Source organism: Cyprinodon variegatus, unplaced genomic scaffold, assembly GCF_000732505.1.
Source record: "Cyprinodon variegatus isolate N-32 unplaced genomic scaffold, C_variegatus-1.0 Scaffold1531, whole genome shotgun sequence".
Classification (NCBI taxonomy): domain Eukaryota; kingdom Metazoa; phylum Chordata; class Actinopteri; order Cyprinodontiformes; family Cyprinodontidae; genus Cyprinodon; species Cyprinodon variegatus.
The window spans coordinates 37884-65260 of record NW_015151984.1 but is presented as its reverse complement, the minus strand read 5'-3'; the positions used below and the strand labels follow the sequence as shown (position 1 = coordinate 65260).

Genomic DNA, 27377 nt, shown 5'->3' with positions numbered 1-27377 from the left:
GAAGAACAAATAAACAGTTGGACAGAGACCCTCACTAAAGTGTATAAAAGGCTTGAATTAGAGCGATAGATAGATGTAAGTTGGTTTTCTTGCTTCCTCACTACCTTCAGCTCATTCTGTAGCACAATTTCCGAAAGGTTTCCTTCCCTCTCATCGCTCAAGGATGGACTGGGATTACGTTGCTGTTGATTCCATGTGGAATAAAAAAAAACTGTAAACACTGTTCATGATTAAAAAAAAATGCTAATTATATAGGCTTTACCACAGAAGAATGAAAGAATCGTACAAATGCAAATGTAGCACATTATTGATCAGACTAGAAAACTGTAACTTAGGGGAACACTTTTAGTTAAACAGAATAATGTGTTTTTTTTAAAGGAATTAACTCAAGTGGGTGTTATAGCAGCGGCAAAATATTAACATACCAACTCAAAGCTGAGCAGCATGCTCTTCAGCCTGTCGATCTCCTCTCTCAGCTCCCGAATGAGCCGAACATTTGCATCCTGCACAAAAATGAAAGCCAAATCCTCAAAAAAGTTCAATTTAACTGCCAGAATAAATCAAAGCGTTTAGCTTAACATAATATAACAGAGCAACCAATGTTGACCAGCATAAGATTGTAGAACTGTCTTTAAATTTGGTCACATTAATAGATGTGAAGCAAACATACATTTTCTATCTTGTATCTAGTGGGAAGCAATAAGGAATCAGACATGCCGCCCCAGAAGATGATTTTATACCATTTCATTTAAAAGCTCCAATCCAGAGCACTGTAATCCTAATTATTATTAAGCAAAGTTACAGGATAGTGATTATGCTTGACTGCCAGTGATAGAAAGAAAGAACAATATTAGCAGTTATTTTAATCCTGGATGAAAAAAACAAAATGTTACTATTTCAGGGTTGCTTTCGTGACACTCGGTAACATTTATGAATCACCTCATATGCACCGATAATTCAAATTACACAGAATCTATATGAAGATTTAAATGGATTCATTTAAAAAAAGGAAACAAATATCTACAATATAAAAGAAAATGAAAACAAAATGTTTTAAATGAAAATAGAAGGGAACATTTATTTAATTGACTAAATAGAAATAGAGTAATTATGAAAGAAGGGTTATTTATGTCTGTGTATCTAGATCGAAATCTAGAACTCGATGTTAAAAAAAATATAAAATATTTATTTGGGTTAGAGTTAGGAGGACCCTAACCCTAACACTTTGGAAGAAATTAAAGCAAGTTTAGCATTAGGCTACCCATCAGGAGCTGGAAGAAAATAATCTGAAAATTAGAAAAAAACATTGTTGTTACTTGGTCGGTTGCAGATGTGTATAAAATGATAAATCCTACTGTTTAAACACTTTTGCAGAAGTCCAGAGTATCAACTTAAGCTTTTTACTTAAGTAAAAGTACTATTTTTAAAACTACCTAAAGTATAAAAGTAAAAGTAATGCATGAAAAAATGTTAAGGACAGCTGCTTTACTGCACTACCCTATGAAAGGAACATTTTTTTTTACAATTCTAGAAGATAACTTCCTTAAACTTAATTTTCTTAGTTTTATAACTAATGCTAACAGTTTCAAGTTATTTATTTTGGTATGTGGTGAACAATAAATTGGTGCAGAACCGAGTCTGACCACAAAGAAATTTAATGTCTGGATGACAAAAATGATTATGATTGCTTTTATTTTTTTAAATAATAAGAGGCCATGATGAGAATGGGATAAACAAAACAAAACTTTTTCAAATGTAAGGAGTAGAAAGTCAAGATATTTTTTTTTTTATGTGAGGATTAGAAGTAAAAAAATAATGCCTTCAGTAAAGAATAAATAGCCAAAATTTCTACTTCAGTAAGGTAACAAAGTATTTGTACTTTGTCACTTGGCACCTCTGGTTGGTTGCATAGTTCTTTTACACTCAGATTATGAAGAGCAGAAACAGCAGAGGTCAAAGTTGATGCTAATGGGCATTTCAGACAGGATGACACATGCTTACTGCTTTGCTTTGAGACCAATTATTTCAAAGGTTTGCAGGCAGAGTAGAGTTTGTCAAAGCTTAACGTGTGCCAGACATGTGTTGAGCGAGCATGTTTTACACTGGGCTGCTCACCAGCCTCACTATACACTTTAAATTGGCAACTGTTGGTGGTACAGAGAATATGACAACAGTTCTTTCTTCCCACTGCTGGGTACAGCTACTCACTTCAGTCAGAGTCCCTAGAAGTCATACTCAATTAATCAAAACATCTATACTGTAAATATCTATAAAACTGAATAACTGAAAAGAGTTTTTTTAATATAAAGAATTATAAAATGGACAAATTATACATCTAAGTTATTGTTTGAGCAAAAAAAAGGCTTAAAAACAAAAAGTGTTGATCAAACTTCTTAAAATCAAAACATCAAAAACAGAAAATAATATAAGTCAATTAAATGTATACTTCAACTAAAAATTGTCTTCTATCTTCAGTTCTAGGGGAACACATACAATTTAAGGTTTTAAGGAGAAATGCTGAATTAACTTTTGTTAAGCGGAAGAGCCACTGACCTCATTAACACGAGGCTTGTTGACGATGTTTCTGGCATGAGCGGCATAGCGCAGGGTGCTCAGGGTTTCATTGTAGCTGTTAGCAGAAGGCGAGACCGCTGCAACATACAGAAAAAAACAGAATAAAAACATCTAACATAAGTTAAGAACACTGTTTCTTCAGCAGCCCCATAAAAATCAGCATAAAAGTGATGCTATTTAGTCCCGTCAGCTGGTTGCCTCCATACATAAACATGAGCAACCGCTCAGCTCGAATCTAAAAAGCAACACCTACTTGCAATCATTATGGTCTTGGAGTTGCCACCTAGACTGTCCTTCAATAGCCAAGTGAGGACTGAGTCTCTGTAGGGAATGAAGCAATGCCGCCTCCCTCCTCCTCCTCCTCCTCCTCCAGACAGGGAGCTGCTGTGACTTCCCAACGTGCTGCTGTCACCCTCGGAGGCCACGCTGTTGATGCTCTGACAGCTGCTTGACATCTGGGAGTTCTGGGCTGTGGCAGCCGAAGTAAAAAGACGGAAGGATGGGCAGAGAATGTGAAAGAGGAGAGGATGGTTAACCTAAATAAAAACTCTGGTCCCTCCATAGGTAAACACACCGATTCTACAGCAACAGATTGAATGGAAGATTTGTATTAAATACATTTGGATTTAATCTTATTAGTGCAACATGAATTTCTATTCAAATCTTTTTATGGATACGCTCTATAAGCATTGCAACAAACTGCATTTTAGTCCCTTCTGTAGGACATGCTCTTTTATCTTTAGGTGTGAGCAAATATTAATGAGTTAGAAAGGACAAATTAAACTCCAGACTTTGATCAGGGTTTCTACAGCATACGGCAAGTCAAATTCAAGACTTTTAAAGAATTTTTAATGCCACATGAAATAAAAATTTAAGACCAAATTTACAAGAAACACAAAAAAAACCTGCTTGCGACAACTTAACCCAAAGGTTTAATTTAACATAAACCACTGCACTGTTTCAAATTTTGAAAAGCTTCCCATACAGGAAGAAAGCTAAAAACACACAAATGACAGATATATTTTAACAATTATTTAACTGAATTCACAAACTTTGTTTTAGCAGGGAACAAATCAAATCAGTTTTAAAGCCACAACATAACCAGTGCTAAGTCTTTTTTGCAGCTATTTTTCTTTGTATGGTTTTCTTAGTATGTTTGATTTGGTGATAAGTGGAGGCGTTGCAGAGACAAGGGTGGAACTAAACCGAGAAATACCGGCTGTTTCTCGGTAACTCCATTTTGATGCTTTGTGTTTTGCGCTTCGCATGTGCGACTCCACTGCCTTAATTCCCATCGTTCCGAGCTTGAATGACTTCTTGCACTAAATCCACTGAGCCTCATGTATGTTCCTGGTTTTAGCCATGGAGAAAACTCTTGGCTGGAGACAATTTTGGTTACATTTACACTTGCTCATGCTTTCCAGACAAAAAGTTAATGAAGCATCTCCCAAATGTCCCGGCCGCAACAACGCTTTTATTGGTTCCGCTATCGGGACGGAACCAATAATGGCGGGCCGTTTTTTTTTTTTTTTAAATAAAAGAAAAATATTTTCAATTTTAACGTTTTATTTAGATTATAAAAATAATCGTAATAAAAATAATCCTATTTATGATGTTTTAAAAAATAAGACCTACGAAAGACTGATCTAAGACATTTTAATACCAATTAAGGCCTTAGTTTTATTTTGAAGAATTCAATGCCTTTTAAGACTTTTTAAGGACCTGCAGGAACCCTGTTGATCAAAAGAATAAAGTTATCTAAGGTCCAGTTTAACTGACCTTAAGCGATTTTGCAAAGACCTGACCAAATATTTTGTCTAAATATTGAAAGTAGACACAGTACAGACTCATCACTCTTTAATACGAATCTATGGAGCACTTTTACATTTTTAATTTTTGTTAAATATTAAAAACCATGTGTGATGTGTTTGAGTGGTAATAGAAAATATCAGAAAAGATGAACATTGAGGTATCTATTCTGATTTTTTAGACCCTTCATGACCAAATCCTAAAAAAAAATGTAGCCATAATTTTATTTACCGAGAGCAGAGATGACAATGCCCAAAGTGACCAGCGACTTATTAATGTTGGATCCCTCTGTCAGTCTGTCCCTGCAGTACTGGGGATCAGCTCTCTCACTGTCAGACATAAAACACACAACAAATCACTATTAACACTACCCTTGTTTGGATAATATAGGGGCAATTATTAACGTCCACCAGGGGGTGGCCTTAGTTATGCTTTCACAGGAGGGGAGGAGATTCACCTTCCAGCCAAGTCCACCAGGTTAATCTTGCTTACAGTTTCTGAAGGGAGGTTATTTTCTAGTATTGCCTGTAGAGAAAAGAGAATCAGCTCAATCTGCAGCCAGAGATCTACAAAAGTTGGTAAAAACTCTACAATAATCACTGCAGTTGTAGACCCAGAGAAGATGCGACTTTATATAAGCGGGTTATATACCAACCTGTGTGTACTGAATAGTGAAGATGGCGTGGGATCTGCTGCTGGCGTCATGGTTGTGGGTTGCAGCCGTCATGCGGTTAGCGACGCCTTCGTCCAAGAGGTCTAGGGCCTGTTTGCAGTCAGTGACAAGGTGCTGTGAAAGATCTGACAGAGAAAACATTGACATGAGACGTATTAATCACCCTTTTTCAACAGAACCAGGCTCCTTTTATACACCTGATACCTCTTTAACATTTGGGTACCTTGTTGAAAGCTTAGTATCCTGGGAAATATTTTGTAAAACTGTTTATTTGGACAGTGTTAATGTTTAGAGAATTTAACTGTGGGAATGAAAGATAAAAAAATCAATATGAGTACCTCCACCAGGAGGAGACCACTATTAGGCTTCCCACATATTTTATTAAGACTAGCTAACTCTTGATGCTGCATTTAAGTGCAAGTCTGCATGTGAGATGAAGCCCTCAGCTCTGCTTGGAAACACGAGGAAATGAGTTCACTTCCTGTGGACGACTGGGATTTCTCCTGACCGAGACAATGAGTGGATGTTGGGTTTTAAACACAAACAGCGGGTTTGGAAAGTAAACAAGTGTTTAATTAGAAAGAAACGCTAGGGAGAGCTAAAATAATATATTAGGAATTAAGCTACTGATATATATCTAAAAATAAAACTGAGAAATTAACAAGATACAACTACAGCTTTATCATCTAAAACTTACAAAGGCCCTTTTTTAGCAGATATTTATCAGTAAAAATAACACCTTCTACTTAAATTATAAAAGGCTGTAGAACCTTTATTTTTAGCCATAGGGATATTGAGTCCAACAGATAAATAAAATATCTTCTAGCTTTGTAGCAGCATGGGGTTTAGGGGTTAAGCATCACATTATAAATTAATCTCTTGCTCAAGAAGAACACTGTTAAAATTGAGCGTAGCCTTAGGAGGTGCATAGGAAACCTTTGCTGAAACATTTCACAGATTAAAGCAGAAATACCTTCAACATAAGGTCCTTTATCAGGATGCTCTCTAACTCGAAGGGAAGTTCTCCTCTTCTGCTCTCCTCCTCTCAGCAGGTCTCTGACACGTTCATTGTAGATCTCTAAAAAGCTACAGAACAGAAAAACGGAATCAAAACAATTTCAAACATGGATCATTTGATGTACATTCAAACTTTGCTAAAACTGAAAGGATTTAGCAACAGGTTTCAATTCAAAACCATCCAATATCATTTTTTCTAACATCACGGTTTCCCACCAATATATTGCAAAGCAACTGCAGGAAAGAACCGTTTGATCTCATCCAAAATCCAAATGTGACCCCTGCTAAACTTCCACAAGGGCTTTCTAATGTATTTGCCAGACACCCTCTGTATTTTCTAACCTTCACTTGCTGTTTTTATCGAATGTCAGATGCTCAGACAGGCTGCCATGCTGTGATAGTAAACTGCAACTCAGTCACTCATCTGAAATGCTTCTTCACTACCTCTTTTTTCTCTACAACTGAAGACACTTTAATGATGAGAGGAAAAACCTCCTCAAGAAAAGAGAGGAAGTCCTGTTGCCTTTTACTGACTCCATTAAGAACTGGTTCCTTATAATAAGAACCATTTGCCTATAAACTTCTATACATTCAACTAAGTCAAAAGCAAACAATATATTTTTATTTATCAGGTTTGAGGTCAAAGCTCAAATAAAACTGCACTAACCCACCTGATTTCAACTCTGCTTGAGTTTTGTCCATCAGAGAACAAAACTTCAGGACAGAAGAGACCCTGGGAAGGAATTAGGCGCAGAAAATTACCCAAAATCAGTAAACTGTCAACTCAAAAGGCAAATTAACCATTTCATTTATATTGCTGCCTGCTTTAATGATCTATCCTACCTGACAAATGCGAGGCGTCAAGCCAGTGGACTCCTGCAGAACCAAGAAAAAAGAACATAAAGACTTTTCATGGATGAAAACATATATCCGACTGGATTAGACATGTCTTCAGTCTATGACTGTTTTCTGCTTCATGAAGTTTTTTTTTTTTGTGTTAATTAAAGCACAAATCATTCCAACAATAATGCAACATTTATAGCACGATCCTCACCGCTGTCCCCATCATGGTATATGTCTTTCCAGATCCTGTTTGGCCGTAAGCAAACAGGCACACATTGTAGCCCTCAGATGCTCCAGCCAGCACTGACATGCCAAGGTCCTGGAAAACCTGAGGAGAGGCATGAGTTGTATTTTAATCACAAACACACAAAAAACAGAAACCGAATCAAGCACTGTACAAAGGCATGCAGATGCCGGAGGCATACATGACTTGTTAATGAAAAGTTTTTTTAACAGTAATAGAAGATAAGATTGCAGGAAGCTGAAATTGAAAGCTTCTTTTATTGAATCAGGCCTGGGTTCCTGCAGAGTGTTGAAGTCTTTGCAGTGTTACAGTGACTGCCCTCAGTCCGTAGAGTGTAGACTTACACCAAGGCTTAACCATAACAATGCAGTGGCACCAGGCCAGTCATGGGGGGGTACTGCTGCTTCCTGATGAAGTGTTTGGGCAAGACGCAAGAAGGTCAGCTAATGCCCTGAGTAAATACCTTAGCAGAATGTGTATTTGTAGCGAATGTGGGGGTTAAAAGGCTGAAAAATGCTTGGGTCAGGAAAATAAACAGGCCTCAAAGGCATATTTCTGAGACTGGGGATCCCAGAAAGCCGCAGTAAAAACAACAGGCAGAGGTCGACTGTTTTACTCTTTTCTTTTCTATCCTAAGAGGCAAAACTAAGTTATTTCCAGCTTTTATAAATTAAACTGACACATATATATAAACTTGATTGCTACAAAGCAAAGTGCAATCTTTGTATATTTGGGTAAAAAAAAAAAAGGACAGGGGGATCAACTGTCTAGATATACTGTATGTGAAGTATTGGCAGTTACAATTAATAAGGCAAGGATATTCAATCTATTATAATCATAAATATCTCCTGGAGGCATGTGGTTTCAATTGAAAACACAGTCTAAAAGCAACACATGCTTAAAGGGGTGGCAACCTGATCCCTGCATTCTACCTCTGAACCATAACACACCATTGGATCAGTGAGGGGGCCCCCACCCTGGCCCCAGGCTCAAGAATGGACTATGGAGGAGAAGTAGGTGCTAGGATGAAGCTAACAATTAAAGCATAAAAAAGCAACATACCCCCCTACTTATTTACCAAAGAAAATGACTTGAAAGACAGCAATTGTACAGGGCTGCTTCTGAATACATCTGCATTGACCAGAGTTGATCATACCTATTATTATTATATGTTATTATCATTATTAGCAAGTTGACAGGCAAATGAAAGAACACAATAGTACATTGAGCATAAGAAAATGTAAAAAAATATCAAATATTTGTTTGACTGACATTAAAGCCCCATTTACACTACCCTTTGAAAACCGAACTGTGCCGAGTTTGGATCAGTTAACCATGCCACCGTTTACAGACTGCTAGCAAGGTTCCTCGCCTCCTAGTGAGGAACTTCGGTACTACTGCTCTCTAGAGGTAAACAAACAAATCAACATGGCGGCGTCAGTAACATTCAAGAAGTTTTGTTATTGTGATAGTTCGTTGTTTGCGGGGAGTCAGGTGACGAAGGCAGCCTTTGGTGAAGTTACTTGACAGAGTCGGCTTTTGGGAAGTGAATACGACAAACGATAGTCTAATCTGGACTTATAGACGCAGGAAACAACGACAGGAGTTGAGGTTCATCACACTGCTTAAGCATCATTACTGAAAATCATGGTACGGAAGCTAGTATTTTTATGAATGCCTGAAATTTCATGATTACGGTGGCTGACTGTAAGGAGATGAGGTGGTCTGCACATGCACTCTTTGTTATCTGAGAACTGTGCCAGAACTGAACCGTGCCGAGCCCTAATGATGAACTAGTACCACCGTGTTTCGATTGTGTCTGACACGGTCCAGTTCAGCATTGGGTGCCATGGTGGGAGTGGTGGCCTAGAGGATAGGGCATAGAGCTAGGAATCCTGGGGTTCAGAGTGGAGTTTGAACCCCACTCCCACAGACTGCCACTCTGGGTCTCTGAGCAAGACCCTTAACCCAACGCTGCTCCCCGGGGGGCCCCATGATAGCAGCCCACTGCTCCCCAAGGGGAAGGATTAAATGCAGAGATTAATTTCTCTAATGTGAGATCAATAAAATTCAATTGTTATAGTTACACTCAACAGATATCTCGGTTACCGAGCTCAGGCCGTTCTCGGCACGGTATTAAAAAGGCAGTGTAAATGGGACTTAAGGTTTACTGTTTCTAAGGATGACCAAAAGGGACAGAATTAAACATAAAAATATAAATAGTGTCCAAAATGTTAGAATTTCATTGACTTTTATATTTTTTCCTCCATTTTACACAGATTATTCTTAATAATTCAAGATAAATAAAAGCAACCTTTTAGGGATTTATTTGTTATTGCTTTTATTTCTGTCCATTTTACTCCATCAGAGTAAATAAAATTATCCTGATTATTGATTTTGCAATAATCAGGACAATTTAAGTGTATTTTATTATCACTTTGAATTAATATTTATTTTTGCTCCTAACCAGAAATAACATTGCCTTGAAAAAAATTGTGTTGCTGTATTAAAAATAAATGATTGGTACCAGAATCAGGTTTGAAATTTGAGTATTGTGAGAAACCTACTTACAGTAATCAGTCCTTTAGTGAAGTGCAGGAGTGCTCTAGGTTTTTATACTCTTGATACTACAATGGCAAGTTTTTGTTTTTAAGGTTTTATCTTTGGTTCACTGATAGGTGCATCTTTAAATTAGAGGACTATCTTTGGTCCGATGAACATATCGAACAATCAAGGCACAGATGTTTATGTAGTTATGTCAAAGCATAATATAATATATAATTATCATTAGAAATGACAGCGTATCATGTTATGAATCAAGGCTCTCCTCTAACGCCACAAAGATAGAGAAAAAAGTGCACATGCTCAAAACTGTTGCAGTAGTTTTCCACCATAATCATAGCTTTTGTTTTGATTAAGTGATTAATCTCTAAATCCTTAATGGAAATTATTCATTGACTGTTTTTAAACAAGCAAAATGAAGCAACAATAAAAACAACAGAATCGTTCATCATCACTGTCGTGTCTAATTAAAATCAAACTGTAGTTTGTGCTCTTGTGTTTTGGCTTGGACACAATGGCCTTCTGTTGCAACCTACTTTCCAAGTTCGGAGTACCTTGCAAAGCTATGAGGATATTTTTGGACTAACAAAGCAGGTGAGGTAAGAAGCGTGTTGCATTCTGGTTACTGAAATGTTACTAAAATGTACTCCTGAGTCAAGGAAAGCAGGAGAAAGACCTTGGAGATAAAGTCAATGGCCTTTCCATGGCCAGCCATGGAAGGAGTGCTGGCCAGTCAAAGCTCTGAAAACAAAACACGGTACAGACTAAACACATTCATGCTCTGGAAGGTTGTTCTCATCAGTGGACCGCTGCACATGAGTGCATTTCATTGTATGTGGTACATGTTCACTCTGTTAAGACCTAAAGCGGAAAAAGAGGGGAAGGCGAAAACAAAAGGCTCCAGGTTTTGCTTCCTTTTCATACAACGGATAAAAGGAGCAGGAGAATACAGACTTCCATTTTAGGCAGGAAATGCATGAATGAGGAAAACAAATAGGAACCAAACAAGGCTCTGCATCAAAAACCCAAACATGAACGACTTAATAAAGCATTCAATGATCTCCTACACTTATATTCAGTAACACAAGGAACCTTTACACATTTTGTCACAACCCTCAACTTTAATTGAACTTTCATACAATCGGCAAAGAGAAAGCATTGTATAGCTGTAAAGTACAAGGAAATGCTTACCATCTAAAAAGTGTAGCAAGCATTTGTATTCATCCTCGATTATAGTGTTACTCCTATATACAATCCAGTGAAACAGTTTTTTTTAGAGGTTGTTCAACCTAAACAGAATCCCCGTATGCAGGGCCTTAGAGGCCACATACAAATAATGGAGAACACTCGCATTCCACAGGTAGGGAACTGGGGGAATATCATCTAGTTGGAAGTTCAGAGGTAAATCGAATGTACTATTTAATCCGAAAACATGGCTGGGCCGTAGACATACTGTTTTAACCAATAGGAAAAATCAACTACATATCTTCGTTTTGACTCGTAGAAAGCAGTACTAATGCGGTTTTAGGCTAAATGTTGCAGAATTAACTCCTTACCAACTACCTAATTTTAAGTAGTGCACAAAATTAAGGCATATCCAAATAGCATTGCTTTTTAAAAGTGTTTCTTACATCCTACATGCTTGCAAATGGATGGATTTTAAAGTGCAAGCCGTCGAGTTGTTGCTGGTAAAAATCTGAACACTGTGACTGTTACACAACGTTGACCATACCAGTTAAAATATTTGTTTTCTCAGAAAAATATGCCACTGGTAGGGCATACATCATAGCATGCATTTACTACACTTGTTCCTCTAGTTGAAAGTATGTGTGCAACATTCTGTATCAATCTACAGGTCTTTTTGTTTGAAATAGATTCACTTGGCACATTTATCTGTTGAAATGTGGCATATCCTGATTTATGCATTTATTATTTATTGAACCATTAAAAAAACACACATTTTCTTATTTTGTAGGCAGTTAATTTTTTACTTTTTTATGTAGGGAATAAATGTAAGGTCGTAATATCCATAGTAGGAGCCAATATCTCTTAATCAAGTGTCAGACACACATTAAAGACGACAAACATATAAGGCCAAAGATGAATACTTCGGAAACTTGCTGTGTCAGAGCGTACGGCTAGTGAGAAGAGAAGTAGGCATGCAACATAGGCTGTGCAAAATCTGTTTTACTCAATAGATTAATAAAGGAAAACTCATTTGACTTAAAAATGTGGGATTTGCTTTGGTAGGAAGCTAACATGGAGCTGAAAACAAACACACCTGACAGAGCAACCGGAAACTCTGGTGAATTTGTAGATTTTTGCCGCAAAAAGGTTTTTAAATTCTATGCATTACATTTTGATGAAAGAAAAACAAGTTTTGATGGATAAAACCCTATTATTTTACTGTTGGTTGATAAATGTATGGACTAAATATATGGCATCCCTATGTGTTAAAAAACAAATGTAACAGTATCAGACTGCGGACTGAATTTAATGCCTGTCACACTTCTAAGATTTCTCTTTTTAAATTTTTTTATAATTATATTTTCCAGAGTATAACATAACATGTAAGTATATTATTGACACTGTAACAAGGAAAGGTAAAAAAGGTGTGAATACTTTTTCAAAGCACTGTAAAGGGATGCTCCATGCAAATAACTGCACAAGAATGTGTGTCATAAGAAAATCCCAAGATTAATTAATCATCACCATCCTCCAGATGTTATTACAATCATTCTTACTCAGTTATAATACAAATCAGATAATAAAAGTTTAAACATTCTGTTAATGTCAAAGTGAGCTTGACCAGAATTTCCTGAGAAAAAAAAAATCTGGGTTTTAAAAAGGAAGATTGGGCTCTATGCCAGAGATTCAGGCCAAAATTAGAACAGCGTTCCACTTTAGTTTTAAACTATGGGAACCGGACTGAGCTCAGCTGCTGACCAATCAACATAAAGAAAGAGTATTTAAGGACAATTAAGTATTTGATAAATGTTGGAAAATGAGTGGAAATCTCAACATACATACATAAGAAGATGGTTATTAGAGCTAATGTAATAGTGTAATGCTTTTTAAAGAGGCAGCTCCTGTAATCACCGGCTGTAGTCGGTGCCAACTGCTGGTCTCTTTTTACAAGGGCAGTTTTACAATAAACCCTGGAAAAGTATTTAGGTTGTGTGTGTGTGTGTGTGTGTGTGTGTTTATGATGTTGTCAAGGGTGATGGCAAAGGACCAATAAATTGAAACGTTCACTCTTCATTAAAACCAGAAATGTTTAGAAGTTAGGTCGGAGGATGGAGTGAAAGTGAGAAATATTTAGTTCTTAAAACAACATTAATGATCTCTGAGCAGCACAAATGCAAAAACAAGAGACTGCACGTGAAAGTCGGGCAGGAATCTCTGTACAAGTCACCCATTCAACGTCAAAGTCTTAAAAATGCTGCGGTCTGTGTCCAACAGTGGACAGCTGCAGCAGAGGCGAGGGTCTCCCGGTTCTTGTCCCACATGGTCCGTGTGGGTTACACAAACACAACAGCTGGGCTCGGAGCAAAACTGAAATGCCTTTGTTTAGACACAGAGATAAACTAAAATGTCACAGGAGATCCCGCTTCTTCCTGTGAGGAATTCCAGAAGGAGAGGGGAAAAATAGGGAGAAACCTGGAGACAACGAGGACAGGAGAGAGGAAAATCGCAAACAGACAGAAGAGACAGGGAGGAAGCTGTTTGGCCAGAATTCAACAATGCTCTTGTTCGTCACACTTGGACAGCATTTGTAGGTCAAATTAGCATGGAGGAGCAGCGGGGCTGTGAGAAAGGGAGGAGGGAGAGACATGCGCTGACCAAACTGAGGGGCATCTCATCATGGGAAGCTCTGCGTCCACACAGGAACTAAGCACAGCAGAACAGGCAGGCATAGAAGATAAAGGAGTAATGTAGTCTAGCGGAGCATTCAGCTTAGCAGAACCCACACCTGACACTGAAACTGGGGCAAACGGCTGCATTTCATATAAACACATAAAGGAATATCTGGAAATGGTTTGGAGATTCATCGCTCCTCCCCCAGTTCCTGTTGAAAGGACCAAAGTAGAACACTGCAAATTGGAGCTACATGTCAGACTCTTTAAGCAAGCAGGGGATGACTTCTCCAGGTTTCAGACTGATGATGCCTTGGGGGATCTTCATAGGGTAAAGCTATGTGACAGGTTTCCCCACTGTGAAATAAGCTGGGGAGATGATATTGTAATTCATAATCTGGCTGGGATTCATGAAGGTCTAGGATGAGCATGAAAGGGGCAACTCATTGAAAATAGAAAGGAATACCTTTCCTCAATTTAAGGTCCTTTATTTTTTTAACTTGTTCCAATTTTGTCACATTAAAACCTCCAGTTTCAGTGAATTTTACTAAGATTTAATGCTACTGAACAGCAAATCAAGGTGATGTGATGAAAAAAGAACTAACAGCTTTCAAATTGCATTTATTAATAAAATGTCCACTGAACGTTTAAAAAGTCCAGACATTCTAGGACTGTCTTTTGGTGCCGTTGGAGCTGATAACCTTTTTGCGTGTGTGCCTACCAGCTTTGCATATATAGTTAGATTGTTCTTGCCTTTCTATCTGGTGTCTGTAGAAATCATGTGCTTATTCAAATCGTCTAAGAATAAGAAATATCACACAAAAAATAAATGTGTAAAACTCCTGGTTTTGACTGAAACTAGGGATGCGCGATATTGGGATTTTGGCCGATATCCGATATGCCGATATTTTAAAACTCATGTAGCCGATAACCGATATCGATACCGATATACTATACTCATAATATACTCAGCTCAAATTTTTCATATGCTGATATCAAATAGATTTTTAAAAACGCGGTATCGATCTATTTTACTTTCAAAATCTCGTGAAATTTCATCGTTCTGTTACAAACTCTCGTGATATTTTGCAAATTCTTGTGAGATTTTGTTAGTAAAATAGCTCGATACCGCGTCAATATATCAACATAAAAATATGGCAAAATATCGTGAATTTTTGGGGGATTTCGTAGCATAACGATGACATATAGCAATATTTCATTAGTAAAAGAGATTGATATGGTGTTTTTAAATGGCAATATATCAGCATATGAAGATATTGGGATATTTTAATGTATCAATATTTTTTCCCTCGTCTTTAGAAGTTTTTAAGTCTGTAAAAAAGAAGTTTTTGAGGAAGAAGAAGTAGTATTTTATTATTATTTTTTTTAGACTTTAGAAACTCAGAAGCTGATCAAATATCAGGTTAAATATCAGTGGGGTGGCCGATGTCTGATATTCAGTTTTAAGGCCGATACAGGCCGATACCGGTAGGGGGCCGATTATATCGTGCATCCCTAACTGAAACCCTTGAAGATGTTCCATACTAGGACTTTGTGCAGTGGTGCAAAGTCGTGTTGGAAGAGGAGGGACCCACAACAAGACTGTCTGGAGTTTCTTCTATTGGAAAAAGGGGTCAAGTCAGACTCTTAGAGAAAAAGAAAAGCCTCACACGACACCATCTCCACCACTTCCTGATAAACAAAACCCATAATCCTCTATCAAGGACTGGTAAACAGAGAAGTCACTCCAAAGAACACGTCTCCCAGGTCCTAGAGCCAAGTGGAGTTGTTTAAGAGCTGCATCCAACTGTTTGAATTGCACCTGTCAAGTAAGGTGAGGTTTAAACGTCTATGGCCATTGACTACTGTATTTTCCGGACTATAGGGCGCACCTCACTATAAGCTGCACGCACTAAATTCTTTGAAAAAAAACTGGAAACATACATATATAAGCTGCACTGGGCTATAAGCCAGTGATATCTACTGAACTGCCTTCCATCAAACCTGTAGAGGGAGATCTACATATCACCAATAGAGTAGGGACAAAGAATAATGCTTGCTCCCGTTAGCTTGTTGGCTCGCAGCAATAAGAGCTTCTACTGAGAGATGGGGCTTCATCGGCTCTTTATTTCAGCTCTGCAAGAGTTGAGCCCGGACTCTTCACTGGTTAGAGAGCTTTAAGTTGGCAAATGAATGTCAAACTATGTCATGTCTGCTGCTTGCATGTTCTTGTGCAAAATTAAAATTAGCCCCTTATCATTTATTTCCAACTGTGACTCCCCCCTCTGGGTGTTAGGAAAATCCACAGAAAAGCCGCACCCTGTTTTAAGCCGCATGGTTCAAAGCGTGGGGGAAAGTAGCGGCTTATTGTCCGTAAAATACGGTATTTGGAACATTTGTGACCTCTGCTCACTATCCAGGAATCACTGATCCCTTTCTTAGATTCCTTATAGTCTATCAATTTGGATTATAGTCTCTACTTTGTGATAACACTTCTCACAAATGAAGAATATTTCTCAGCAGGAAAATAACAGAACAACTCAAACATTCACTGAGCCCATGAGCACCACATTCTTTCAAAGGTATTTGTAGAAAAGTTCTGCAGATGTGCTGGATTTTTGAAACCCATAGAAAACTGTGCCATTAAAAATGTAAATACAAGGATTTGGATGAAACTTTATGGGATTTTTGTTTATCTACTGAGGATAATTGGGATGTGAGTTCCCTTTAATCATTATTCTTCATTTTAGAAAACAAACTTTTGTGATATTTGTTATATTTACAGAACGCTCCATTCCTGGTAATAGATACCAGACGACATCACCTCTACGGTCATAAATCTCTTTTTTTGCTGACATCTTGTTGTTCATTTGCTACTCTGTTTGTTTCTGACTGCAACCAGCCTAAAATGCTCTTTTGGCTTTCACTCTAGCTAGGAGACGAGGAGGGCTGAATCTCACATGCGCATGAGAGATTACTCCAGGACACAGAAAAACTATTCTTCTCCACTCTGCTGAGCCACTGACACACAGACCTAGAAACAGAGCGAGCAATTCAAATCTTGCACAGTATCGACAGAGAGACAGAAAAAAGGAGGAGGAGGGGAAAAACCCCGGCAAATGGACTTCATTTGGCAGTGATAAAAAAAAAAATAGTGCTCCAAGCCAAGTCCTTAGCAATGACGTCTTTACACTGAGATTTAACTGTGAAAGATAACTTGAGGAGGCAGCTGTGACTTTGGCAAACGAGAGCCCGGGGCTGCAGAGGCGATGTGGACCCCCTGTCCATTTCCTCTCCTTTATGTCCCTCCTGCATTAGTCAAGAAATACACAATGTTGCTTGCTTTTTGTTTAAATTCCCTTCTAATGCTTCTTGTTTTAGGCACTATAGAAAAGCATTATAGATATTAAAAACAATCGTGAATTGTTTTTCTGCTTTAAGGTGACAGCTGGTTTCCATTATGGATCTTGTCTCCCTTCCAGAACAGCTTTCTTCACCTGGCAAAAGTCTTTAACCTTTCTAACTATCTACAAAGTATTTTCCCCCCAAAACGTCTGTTATTACAGTACAAACTCTGTATAATTTGGTATTTAATGGGCAGTGCACAAAACAAAAAAAAAACTACTATTTCGATCAGTGTCCTGATCTAAATCCTCTGGAAAATCTTTCAGTCCGATTATAGCTGCAAGAAACACAAAAAAATTCTCAGAATATCATCTCGCTGATGTATTAATAATATAAGTAATAATATATAATAATATAATGTATAAGTCCATCTGTAATTCAAGGCCATGAAGACAAAAAAGAGGATGTTTTGTACACTTGTAAAAATGCTCTGTAGGGCATTTTTGTTGTTTTCTGTTGGGGGGGGGCAGATGAAAATCAAAATAAATTAGCTATTTTGGTAAAAACTGAACAATTTTTTAAAACATAAAAAGGTCATTTTGGCAAAGATCCCGTAACCCAAGGGTCTGACAGAAAAGGTTGAAAAAAAAATCTAATAATAATATTTTATAAGAACAACAAAAACATTAAAGTTCACAGAATGTTTTCAGAAATATAGTTGCAAATATGAAGTAAAAGCTTTTTACCTCTTAGAACATGATTTAGAAAATATCCTAGACTGCTGCGTCATTACACAATAAAATAAGCTTTTTTTCCCCACATTATTTACTCTGTTTTTGTCAGGATTCCTGTCTGCGTATGTGTTTTTTCTGTGTTTGTCTCCCTTCCTCCACCAGGAGGCGCCTGGTTCTGGTCCGCCTCCCTACACACCTGCTGTGAGTTACCTCATAAACAGAGCGCTCTTAAGCTGCTGACTGTCACTACCTCGTCGCCAGACTGTTTGCCAGTTTTGGGTACTCTAGCCAAGCTGAGTTTTGCTGAGTCAAACTGAGTTCTTGTCAACCTGAGTTTTAATCTTGTTTTTTGTCTTTGCCTCAGGAAGTCATCCTGCAAGAGATCGTTTGAGCTTCACACTGAGCAAGGGATTCATCTCCACTACGACCTGTTCAAGTACCGCAGGAAATCTGAGTGGCAGTCAGCTTCTCCGTTCACCTACAGACAACAGCATTTTGGGTAAACCCTGTCCGCCCTCCACCGAATCAGACAAACGCAGGAACTACCAAACACAGACTGGAATCAAAGAGTCAACAACTTCTCTGGAAACGTGAGTCGGCAATCTATTTCTCCTCTTCAAGTTCGAGAATCAAATTTCCCACCGAGCCTGAACTAACCACAGTTTCTTCCCCTCACCTTTCAGTTCCGGTTGAGCAGTGTTCAGAGCAACACTGGATTCTTCACAATCTCCTAAATAAACCTGTTAAACTTTCTCCCCGGTCTCTCTGTTTGGTCTTCTGCATTTGGGTCTAATCTTTAGTTAAACCATGACAGTTTTTATATTCATCCGTCATCAACCAGAGAAATATGCAATTCTGACATTAATGGATAAATCTGACGTACTAGCATGGAGGATCTGTCAATAAAGAGACAATTCTTGGAGCAGGAAAAGAGGTCAGATTTAAATCCACTAGCTTTGTCCTCCATGGGTGCTCTGTCGCCCACCCAGGGTCATCAGAGGAATGCCTTCAGGCAACCGGGCCGCTGTGAGTGGACATGATCATGCTCAAGACAGAGGCAGATGAACCCAGAACCAGAGCATGGTGGGGATGAAAAGAAGCGCTGAGAGGAGTGTAGCTGTCTGCACAGTGTAGGTCATTTCTTTCTAAAGCCGTACAAAGGCAGCTCCAACACAACAAGGGACAAGCAGAGAGGGTGTGGCGGAAGAGTAAACTCCAATAACAAAGCAGAAAAGATAAACCGTTTCATCGACTTGTTTCACTGGTTCAAAGTTTACCACGTTTAAAAAAAAAAAAAAACATCAGTTTAAATTGGCTCTGGAGAAACTTGCTATGATAGAATTAGCCACTCTTTATCTCCACCCCGTCTCAGCTTCCAGAAACACCCTCCAATCAAAGCCACCCAAAGATATCTAATCGCCCCGATCACAACCAGGACATGAAAAGCCTAGTGAGTCCAGACACGCAGCTTCTAAAGCAAACTGACTTCTGGGTAACAGATGGAGCTGATATCATATCCCCCAGTGACCATCTGTGTAAAACCAGCACAACACACATCCCTTTTCCTGGTATTTCTGCCAAGACTAGGATGGGGAACCTTGTGTGCCTCTTTAAACGATATGAGATGTGTTTGTTGATATGACAGCTTGTGGACAGAGTTCAGATTGGCACCAATACGGTTCCAGACATAACAGGGCACAGAATAAGACAGCAAAATATATTTAAAAAAGCACGTTTTGGCAGCACAACTACAGTGCCGAGCAGATATATTCATAAAAACTTGGACTCTTCCACATTTTCTTACATTACACCCACAAAGTTTAATGCATTAAATTTAGCAACACAAAGTAATGAAGTGGGAGGAAATAGATGGAGAGGTTTTATGCAGATTTAGATTAATAAAACAAGAAAAACATGTAAGAAGGTGTTCTAGTCAGATGAGTTAATAATTTAAATAGTTTGCAAACATGCAAAACACCATCTTTGGGGACAGTTGGCAGCTGTAGCTGCCTGTTACATTATAACGTCTGACAGAAGCTGCAGAAAACAACTAATAAACTGCTGATCTAATTGGAAATGTGTTGCCGGAGTTGAAAGTTGAGGTTAACGGGCAGCAAATAACTTGGATCTACATGAGCACAATTTGACAAAAGGGTAAAACTCAAGGTAAAGCTATATTCCCACCTTTTTTTGACATTTTAACCACATGCAACCTGTATCAAACTTTTCATGACAGCCTGAGCAACACAGATCTGATTCCAATGCGACCGACGCCACTTGGCTATGCGGTCCTTATTCCGATACGTATCTGATCTTCCCAAATGCAACCTGTTTCTGAACAGCCATGTCGCATTCATCCCACCTGAACATCATTAATACTCAAAGGCTCCTATTCTGCATCTTGAAATGCAGAAGCAGGAAAAAAAACATGGTGGACGATAATGCAGAGAGCAGTCTTTCATTTCTATCTTCTTGAAAAGATTGCGTTGTTAATGTGCTGGCTCAAGGTGGAAAAGAAATGAAAGGTTGCTAGATGCGCCCCAGCTCTACCATCCATGTTTACTTCCGTAAACACAGAGCACGCTCGCTTGTGACGTCATTACGTCCTCTCCTGCACATGCGGGACACTAAAGCTGTATCATTGCAGTTCACACAGGAGTTTGGGGTACGTTTTCAGCATGATCGGTTCTCAGGAAAAGTTCAGTCCTTCTTGTTCTCAAGAAAAATGTTATCAGTTCTCAGGTATCATAAAATATTGGAGCTCTTTTTTTAAAATCTAAAAGATCTGGGCAGATCTTCGAGTTTAACAAAGATACATTCTCTCCTAAAAGCACCTTCAATGTTTATTTTGGATCGTACAAAGCATTTATAAATATATTGGTTTTTAACTCCAATTTTTACCGCCATCGTCCACCATTTCTGTCCAAGCTGACCCATCAGTGTTGACCTGCAATGGCTCATGGGAAATGAAGGATCACCTAGGATACTCCCGATCCCGTGATGAATCCTGTTGGCACGTTTTTTTCTCCAGTGCTGAGTATATTGGTCATAGGAACTTGCAACTTTTCTTTCAGAGACCTGATAGTTGCTCACCTGAGATCTGAGGATCTTGTACATTTTACATACAAGTTGCATATATTTATAAATGTGAACAACCAAGCAAAACAAATGGATTTCACACAAAAGAAATCTGAACTGAGCATTAAGGCCTGCAGTGTGAATGTAACCTGTGTGCAAAGTGATAAAAACAAAACTTTCAAACACGCAGCTGCAAATACAGAAAATGTGCTCCTATGAAGCATTGAATACAATGTTATGAAACACTTTCCAGAGTTAATTGGATAGAAAATAACATTTTTTAACTGTGTTTGCTTTAGCACAGAATATTCCATTAAAACTGAAGTTTGCAGGTCTTTGTATTCAAATATGTAGCAGATTTAACCCTAACTCAGATCTATCAGGATTAACAGTTAATAACATGCTTTAATATGATTTTTCCATAAAGAATACCAGTTTTATCCCCTGCCACCTATTTTTATTGGAGCTAGTCTTTATAGAAAGTGTGTTACCTCCTCCTGCGATGCATAGTGAGGGTCTGCAGGGTCCACAGACCAGTAGCAGTAGTCAAAACAAAACTCCAGAAGCTTCTCTCTGGAATCTACAGCTCCCTCTGACCGCCCGTCCAACTGCAGAGATAATGAAACACATACAACTGCTCATCAGAAAACAGTTGAGAGGCCAGTTGAGTCATGATTAGTTTGCAAAGCAAAAGTAAGTGAATATTTCTCGTATTTGTCGTGCTTTTTGCAACAGCCTGCATAGCCTCCTGCTTAACTGCATGAAAACGTGGATTTTACACAGATTGAGTATCTCTGCGTCTAGTAACAAACTTAAACCCAGTGATAAATGCAAACATGTTTTGACAATGGAGGCAACTACAGAGTGGAATGGCAAGCAAGCTGTTTCCATTCATTAGCGATGCACTTACTCCTGCGATATGCATCAGCGCACTGACACTTACCGCCTTTCTGCTATGTAGGAGTGAATAATGAGCTGAGGACAAACAGGACGGCAGTATTTAAAGCAAAGTCAGATTACGCGTCAATCAAGCATCTCAGCAATTCTCCTAAAGCCCTGCGTTCAACTCACAACCTGACCTGATCTGTTTGTTTAAAGCGTTTCGCAAACCCCCCCAGTTTATCAGACAGTCCTGGAATAACTACAGTTAGATGAGACATTTGAAGCCATAGTTAAACACTACATTTTCATTGCATTAACAGAAATGTAATCTTTGAAGTTGGCATCAGGATCAACATGATGCTTCATGGCCGTTTTGTCATTGGTCTGCTGAAGAAGCTCCAGTCAAGACTTGAGTAGTGATTCAATCAGGGTCATTTGACATACTTCAAAGTCATCTGTTATGTTCAAATCTACTCTTTTGATTTGATTGATTAAGATAGATACTGCAATTTTCGGACTATAAATCGCACCTGAATATAAGCCGCAGAGGCTAAATTGCATGATTTGTACATATACAAGCCACACTGGACTAAAAGCCGCAGGTTTTTTATGTTTAATTAGCATATGGTGCGTGCACAGAGAGGATTGTCGGGAAAGAGGCAACTGTTTGGGGAAGCTCCTATTTATTAACATTTCAACACAATTGAATTGAGACAATTCTTCCTCCAACGTTTCACCATTGACTCGTTGATTCCAAGGTTACGTGCAGCGGTTCTATTTCCTTCGTTTACTGACAAATTGACTGCCTTTAACTTAAAAGCTGCATCATATGCATTTCAACGTTTGTTTTCCATAAAGAGGAAACACATAAACTGTCTTGCGCTCGCAATGTCCGTCTTTCTCGGAGTCTGCTTCCGTAGGACGTCCGCATTCCCACGCGCGGCTACTTGTGTGTTGAAGCAAATGTGACATCAACATGGTGGATGGTAAAATCCATAGATTTAGGTACCGTATTACCCTAGTGGCTGTTAGCTGTAAAAGTCCATAGATAAGCCGCATTGTTAGAAAAGATTATAATGCCATCAACAAGTACCCATGAATCTCGTATATATATTAGGGTTGGAATGGTTTATGAAAACCGTCCGCGCCAGCAGCACTTTATAGGTCTGCTGTATGGGACCACTTTGCATTTAGAGTGACCTACGATGACGGCGAAAAGAAAGTTGTGGATAAAAGTGCAACAGTGTGCAAGCATTGTGCAACACGTTTTGTTTATGCTAACAGCAACATGACCAACATGTCAGGCTAACCCCGAAATCCCACATATTCCGTAAGCGCTCCCCTACGCTCCGCCCCGCTGCGCTCCAGACCGGTTGCTCAAAGCAAAGCCTACAGCCTCCACTGTGGCTCCCGTCCGCTCTGCTCTAAGTTCCTTGGAGATCGTAGAGAGCATGTGCGAGATGATTAAATTCAAAGCAGCAAAACATGCGGAAATGATCCAGGGTTTCCGTGGATCATTAAAAATAATTACAATTCATTCATTTTTTGGGATTTTTTCATTCATTTCATTAATTATTATTGGATTCCGGGGTAACAATCAACATATACCGAACCGAATCGAAAACCGTGACCAGAAACCGTGAACTGAATCGAACCGTGGATTTTGTGAACCTTTCCACCCCTAATATATTTATATATATATATATATAAATGAAGGGTATATACATATATATATATATATATATATATGTACCCTTCATCGTCTTTGCCATGGACAGGCTGCAGCCAACTCCCGAATTCCTCGTTTTCCTCGTTTTGTTTGTAATTTGCATTTTCCCATTCCCACGTTTCGTTTTCCATCCAAGAAGCTTTTTCGATAAAAAATGTCAGAAACAGCGTTGAGTTCGAGGTTTTAGAGAGTGGACCAAAAACAAAGCCTTGTTTTGGCTTAGAAAACATGCAAATCAAACCGGACAAACAGAATCGCTCCTTAGGAATGAGCAGTCGTTTGTTAGCCTGCAAAACCCGACAGTCCCTAGATGGGTTTTGAAAGCTGAACCCTGACTCCACCCCCTGTGTTTAAGGTTGGTTTTTCTTTAACATAGATGGCTTCCTCCGCGGCCCTCTCTAAGAACTCAACGCTATTTCTGACATTTTGAATTGAAAAAGCTTCTTGGGTGGGAAGCAAAACGCCTTCAAACTTGGATACAAAGTCCAGTGAATTGTTTTTTTAACCTTTTTGGAATGACTATGACCTGGATGATGGAGAATCTTCACCAGTATAACTTATTTCCTGCTTATTCAATTTTCATTTAAGTTTATTTACATAGTGCCAATGCAGAACACATGCCACCTCAAGGCAAGAGACTATGCTATCAGATCATAGTCAGATTGGTTTAAAGTTTGCTATCTAAGAAAAATCAGCTGATTATATCGACTTAAGGGACCGCGCTTTCGCTGAGGGGACCGAGCTTTCACTGTTGCAGCTTCAAAGCTCTGGAAAGACCTGCCTCAGCACAAAAGACAGGCCTCTTCTATGACTGTTTTTAAATCTCTTGTCAAAACCCACCTTTTCGCTTTGGCTTTTAACACCTAGTAAGACAGTGGGCTTTATTTTATTTATTAATCTTTTATTCCTTTTATCTTTTACCCTACTTAACTGATTTGATTGTGTGAATGTTATTTTTAACAATGATTTAGCTGTTTTTAATGTGTAATGTTTTATTTATTATTTTGGGGTTTTTTTCTGTACAGCACTTTGGTCAGCTGTGGTTGTTTTTAAGGGGTTAACAAATAAAAGTGGATTAGATTCGACTTTATGGGCTATTAACCTAAAATCTAAAGCCTTTGATCTTAAAACGATACAGACATCAGAGTTTCCTTGTTAGCCTTCTTGTTATTTGATCCAAACATTAAGCTTAAAGTGAATTTGACCTAGAGCTAATTCAGGGCATTCAAAGATCATAAATATCAATTATCTGGACAATTTACTTTTGTTTATTTCAAAATTATTTTAACCTTTTCCCTCTTTGTTTCCCCTCAATCATTTTTACACTAAATGTAAAGTGAATTTAAACAATTCAGAACTTTTTTTGTGTTTTTTATTTAAGACTTGCTTCATTTTGAAAAAAAAAGCACCTTGTGAAAAAAAAGGAGTTATCTTTTACGCTGCAGAAACCCCTGGACAGGGTTGTGAAGAAGTAGCAGGTCTGTGCTGAAATCACTGGGAGACTGTTTATCATCAAAGAAAATGTATTTTCTTATAGCTGCAACAAAAGGCAGAGTTAAAATCAAAGTATTATTTTTCCTGCAGCTTCCCCAAACTGGTTAACCACTTAGCTGTTCTGCGCTTGAAGGAAAGCCTGCTAATGTAGCGAGAGGGATGAGTCGAGAGCAACAGCAGCCAATGTCAACTATCTCCAAACCAGCAGAGTTACATCTGAAAAGTTGTCCAACCCTCCCTTTTTAATCATCCTTGTTTTATTCAACTTTAAACTCTTAATAGCTGTAGCTCTTTCTCTCTGTAACAAACTCATTGGTGCTTTATTCTCTCTCAGATCCTCTCAAACTGTCCCCCTTACCATAAATAATTACTCCCAGGAGCCCCTCTAGAAGCTTGGAGTTTTCTTTTTTTTCCATGGCGGAGGGAGGCCATATGTGGTTTGTCTCATGTCACATCATTTACAGCAGACTTCTACTCCCACACCCAACCTCTCCACAGAAATCTGTGCTTAGAAATGGAAATGTAAGCAAAAGGGTCCTTAATAAAGAGTCAGACGATCCATGTTTATCGAGCATGAAGCCAGTTTTAGCTGTAAAAACATGGAGTAGAATTGGATTATCCTGATACTCTAAAGGATCTCTAAACTAAAGGTGTCTCATGTCTGCAGTGTGCAGACTGTTTCCAGACAATTGTGAATCCCTAATGCTACTCAGCTATCTGACAAAGCTGGCTGCTCATGTGGTAGAGGTATCGTCTTACAAGGCAGACAAGTTCATGTGATTATGAACTTTAAAAATGTGATAAAAACCTCACTTAAATCACAGTGAAATCCACAAGAAATTAGTTTCTATTGCAAGCGAGGGATGAAAGGAGCCAGATTTCACATTAAATCGCCTATTAAATACCCCTCTAGATATTGCAGACACGTGTGACAAACGGATGCTTCTCTACATGCACAAGCTCAAGACAAAACGCTAAGCAGTGACATCATGCAGGAAAAGGTTGATCCGAGGCTGTAAACATCCTGTGAGATTCCTTCTCTATGCCGCTGTCCATTGAGGCATTCTAAAGATGTCTGTTGACCTAGCATGCAGGAACACTCACCTTCACATTTCGGATGCTAACTAGTTTATCCTCCACCTGAACCGCTAGCTTTCCTCCATCGGCGGCCTCCCTGTGGAACAAGATTAAAGGGTAAATAATTGGATGGGGTTTAGGTGTGAAGGAGGGAGCATAAATGTTGATGCAAAACAGTTATTTATACCGTTTTACTATTGCACATTAGGGTACATTAGAAGCACAAAGTTTAATATTATTTTAACTGGAGAGTTCATTATTGTGCTAAACAGCTCAAGCTTAAACAGAGAGAGAGAACTACACACATATTCCCATCAGCTTTAGTCAGCAACCTCATATCTACTGATGAATAAAATACCCAAAGAATGATGCTGCCACCACCATGTTTCAGCATGGGATTGACGTGTTCAGGGTTCTGTGCGATGTTAAAATTCTCCCACCTGAGTTGTGGATCTCTACAGCTCATCCAGAGTTAGCAAAGTCCTCCTTCTTGCTATTCTAAAGCCGCTTTCACACTGAAAACCTGGGTTTTTTAAAACCGGATTGACCCGCCAACATTCGGCATTTGGCTCTTTTCCCATTTGACAGAAAAACCGAGTCTGACCCCCTGATGGCAAGCTGCGTAGCCTCTGTCCCCCACCACTGCACGTCTAATGACGGCATCACGCTGGGTGGGCGCTGAAGATCTCGACAGATATAAGTCTGTCGAGATAAGTCATTTTTTCTTAAAGTGCATTTGTTCTTGAATTATGAAGGTAATGGACACATTTGCCAATGAAACAAGACAATTTAAATAAATAAAAAAACACAATTGCATTGTCTTATTTCAAGTGCATTTTATCTAAATATCTTATTTTACGAGAAAAATACTAACTCTATTGGCAAATTGTTTAATTTACCAATTCAAATTGAGGGTAAATACACTTAATTGAAGAACTTTTTACTTATTTCTAGATCGTTTTTCCAATGAGTGCAATGCTAATCACGGAAATAAATAATGGAGAGCGCTGTGGACGGGAGCCACAGCGTAGTCGGTATTCTTTATATTTTCGCACTAAAATCTGTCCAAACCTCTGTCACCAGTGCTGCTCCATGCTTATTGAATGTAAAGAGAGTCATTTCGGCTTGTTAGATCAGATGTGACTGCTGTGGTGTGTTCACCTCCCACTGCAAAAACGATCTAGAAATAAGTTAAAATTTCTCACAATAAGTGTATTTACCCTTAATTCGAGTTGGTAAATAAGATAATTAGATAATATGCACTTTAAATTGTTTTTTTTAGGGATGCACGATATTGGGATTTTGGCCGATATCCGATATGCCGATATTTTAAAACTCATGTAGCCGATAACCAATACCGATACTGATGTTAAAGCTGGAGAAAAATAAGTAGTCATTGAAAATAACAGTTTTGTTTTCCAATTCTGACACTTTGAAAAATAATATACTCAAATATATG

The 27377-nt window shown here is 38.5% G+C and overlaps 1 protein-coding gene across 1 annotated transcript in view; it reads right to left on the bottom strand.

Moving 5' to 3' along the window:
• The window catches only part of stard9 (StAR related lipid transfer domain containing 9), a 51571-nt gene that overhangs the window by 20927 nt on the left and 3267 nt on the right, over positions 1-27377 (bottom strand). The window contains exons 2-14 of the mRNA XM_015403635.1: positions 25946-26015; positions 21228-21344; positions 7128-7244; positions 6917-6949; positions 6745-6806; positions 6030-6142; positions 5039-5181; positions 4841-4908; positions 4615-4712; positions 2828-3043; positions 2554-2651; positions 426-503; positions 105-182 (exon numbers count right to left, since the gene is read on the bottom strand). Coding sequence (XP_015259121.1) covers positions 105-182; positions 426-503; positions 2554-2651; positions 2828-3043; positions 4615-4712; positions 4841-4908; positions 5039-5181; positions 6030-6142; positions 6745-6806; positions 6917-6949; positions 7128-7244; positions 21228-21344; positions 25946-26015 — 1291 coding nt within the window. The remainder of the gene's footprint in view (positions 1-104; positions 183-425; positions 504-2553; positions 2652-2827; positions 3044-4614; positions 4713-4840; positions 4909-5038; positions 5182-6029; positions 6143-6744; positions 6807-6916; positions 6950-7127; positions 7245-21227; positions 21345-25945; positions 26016-27377) is intronic.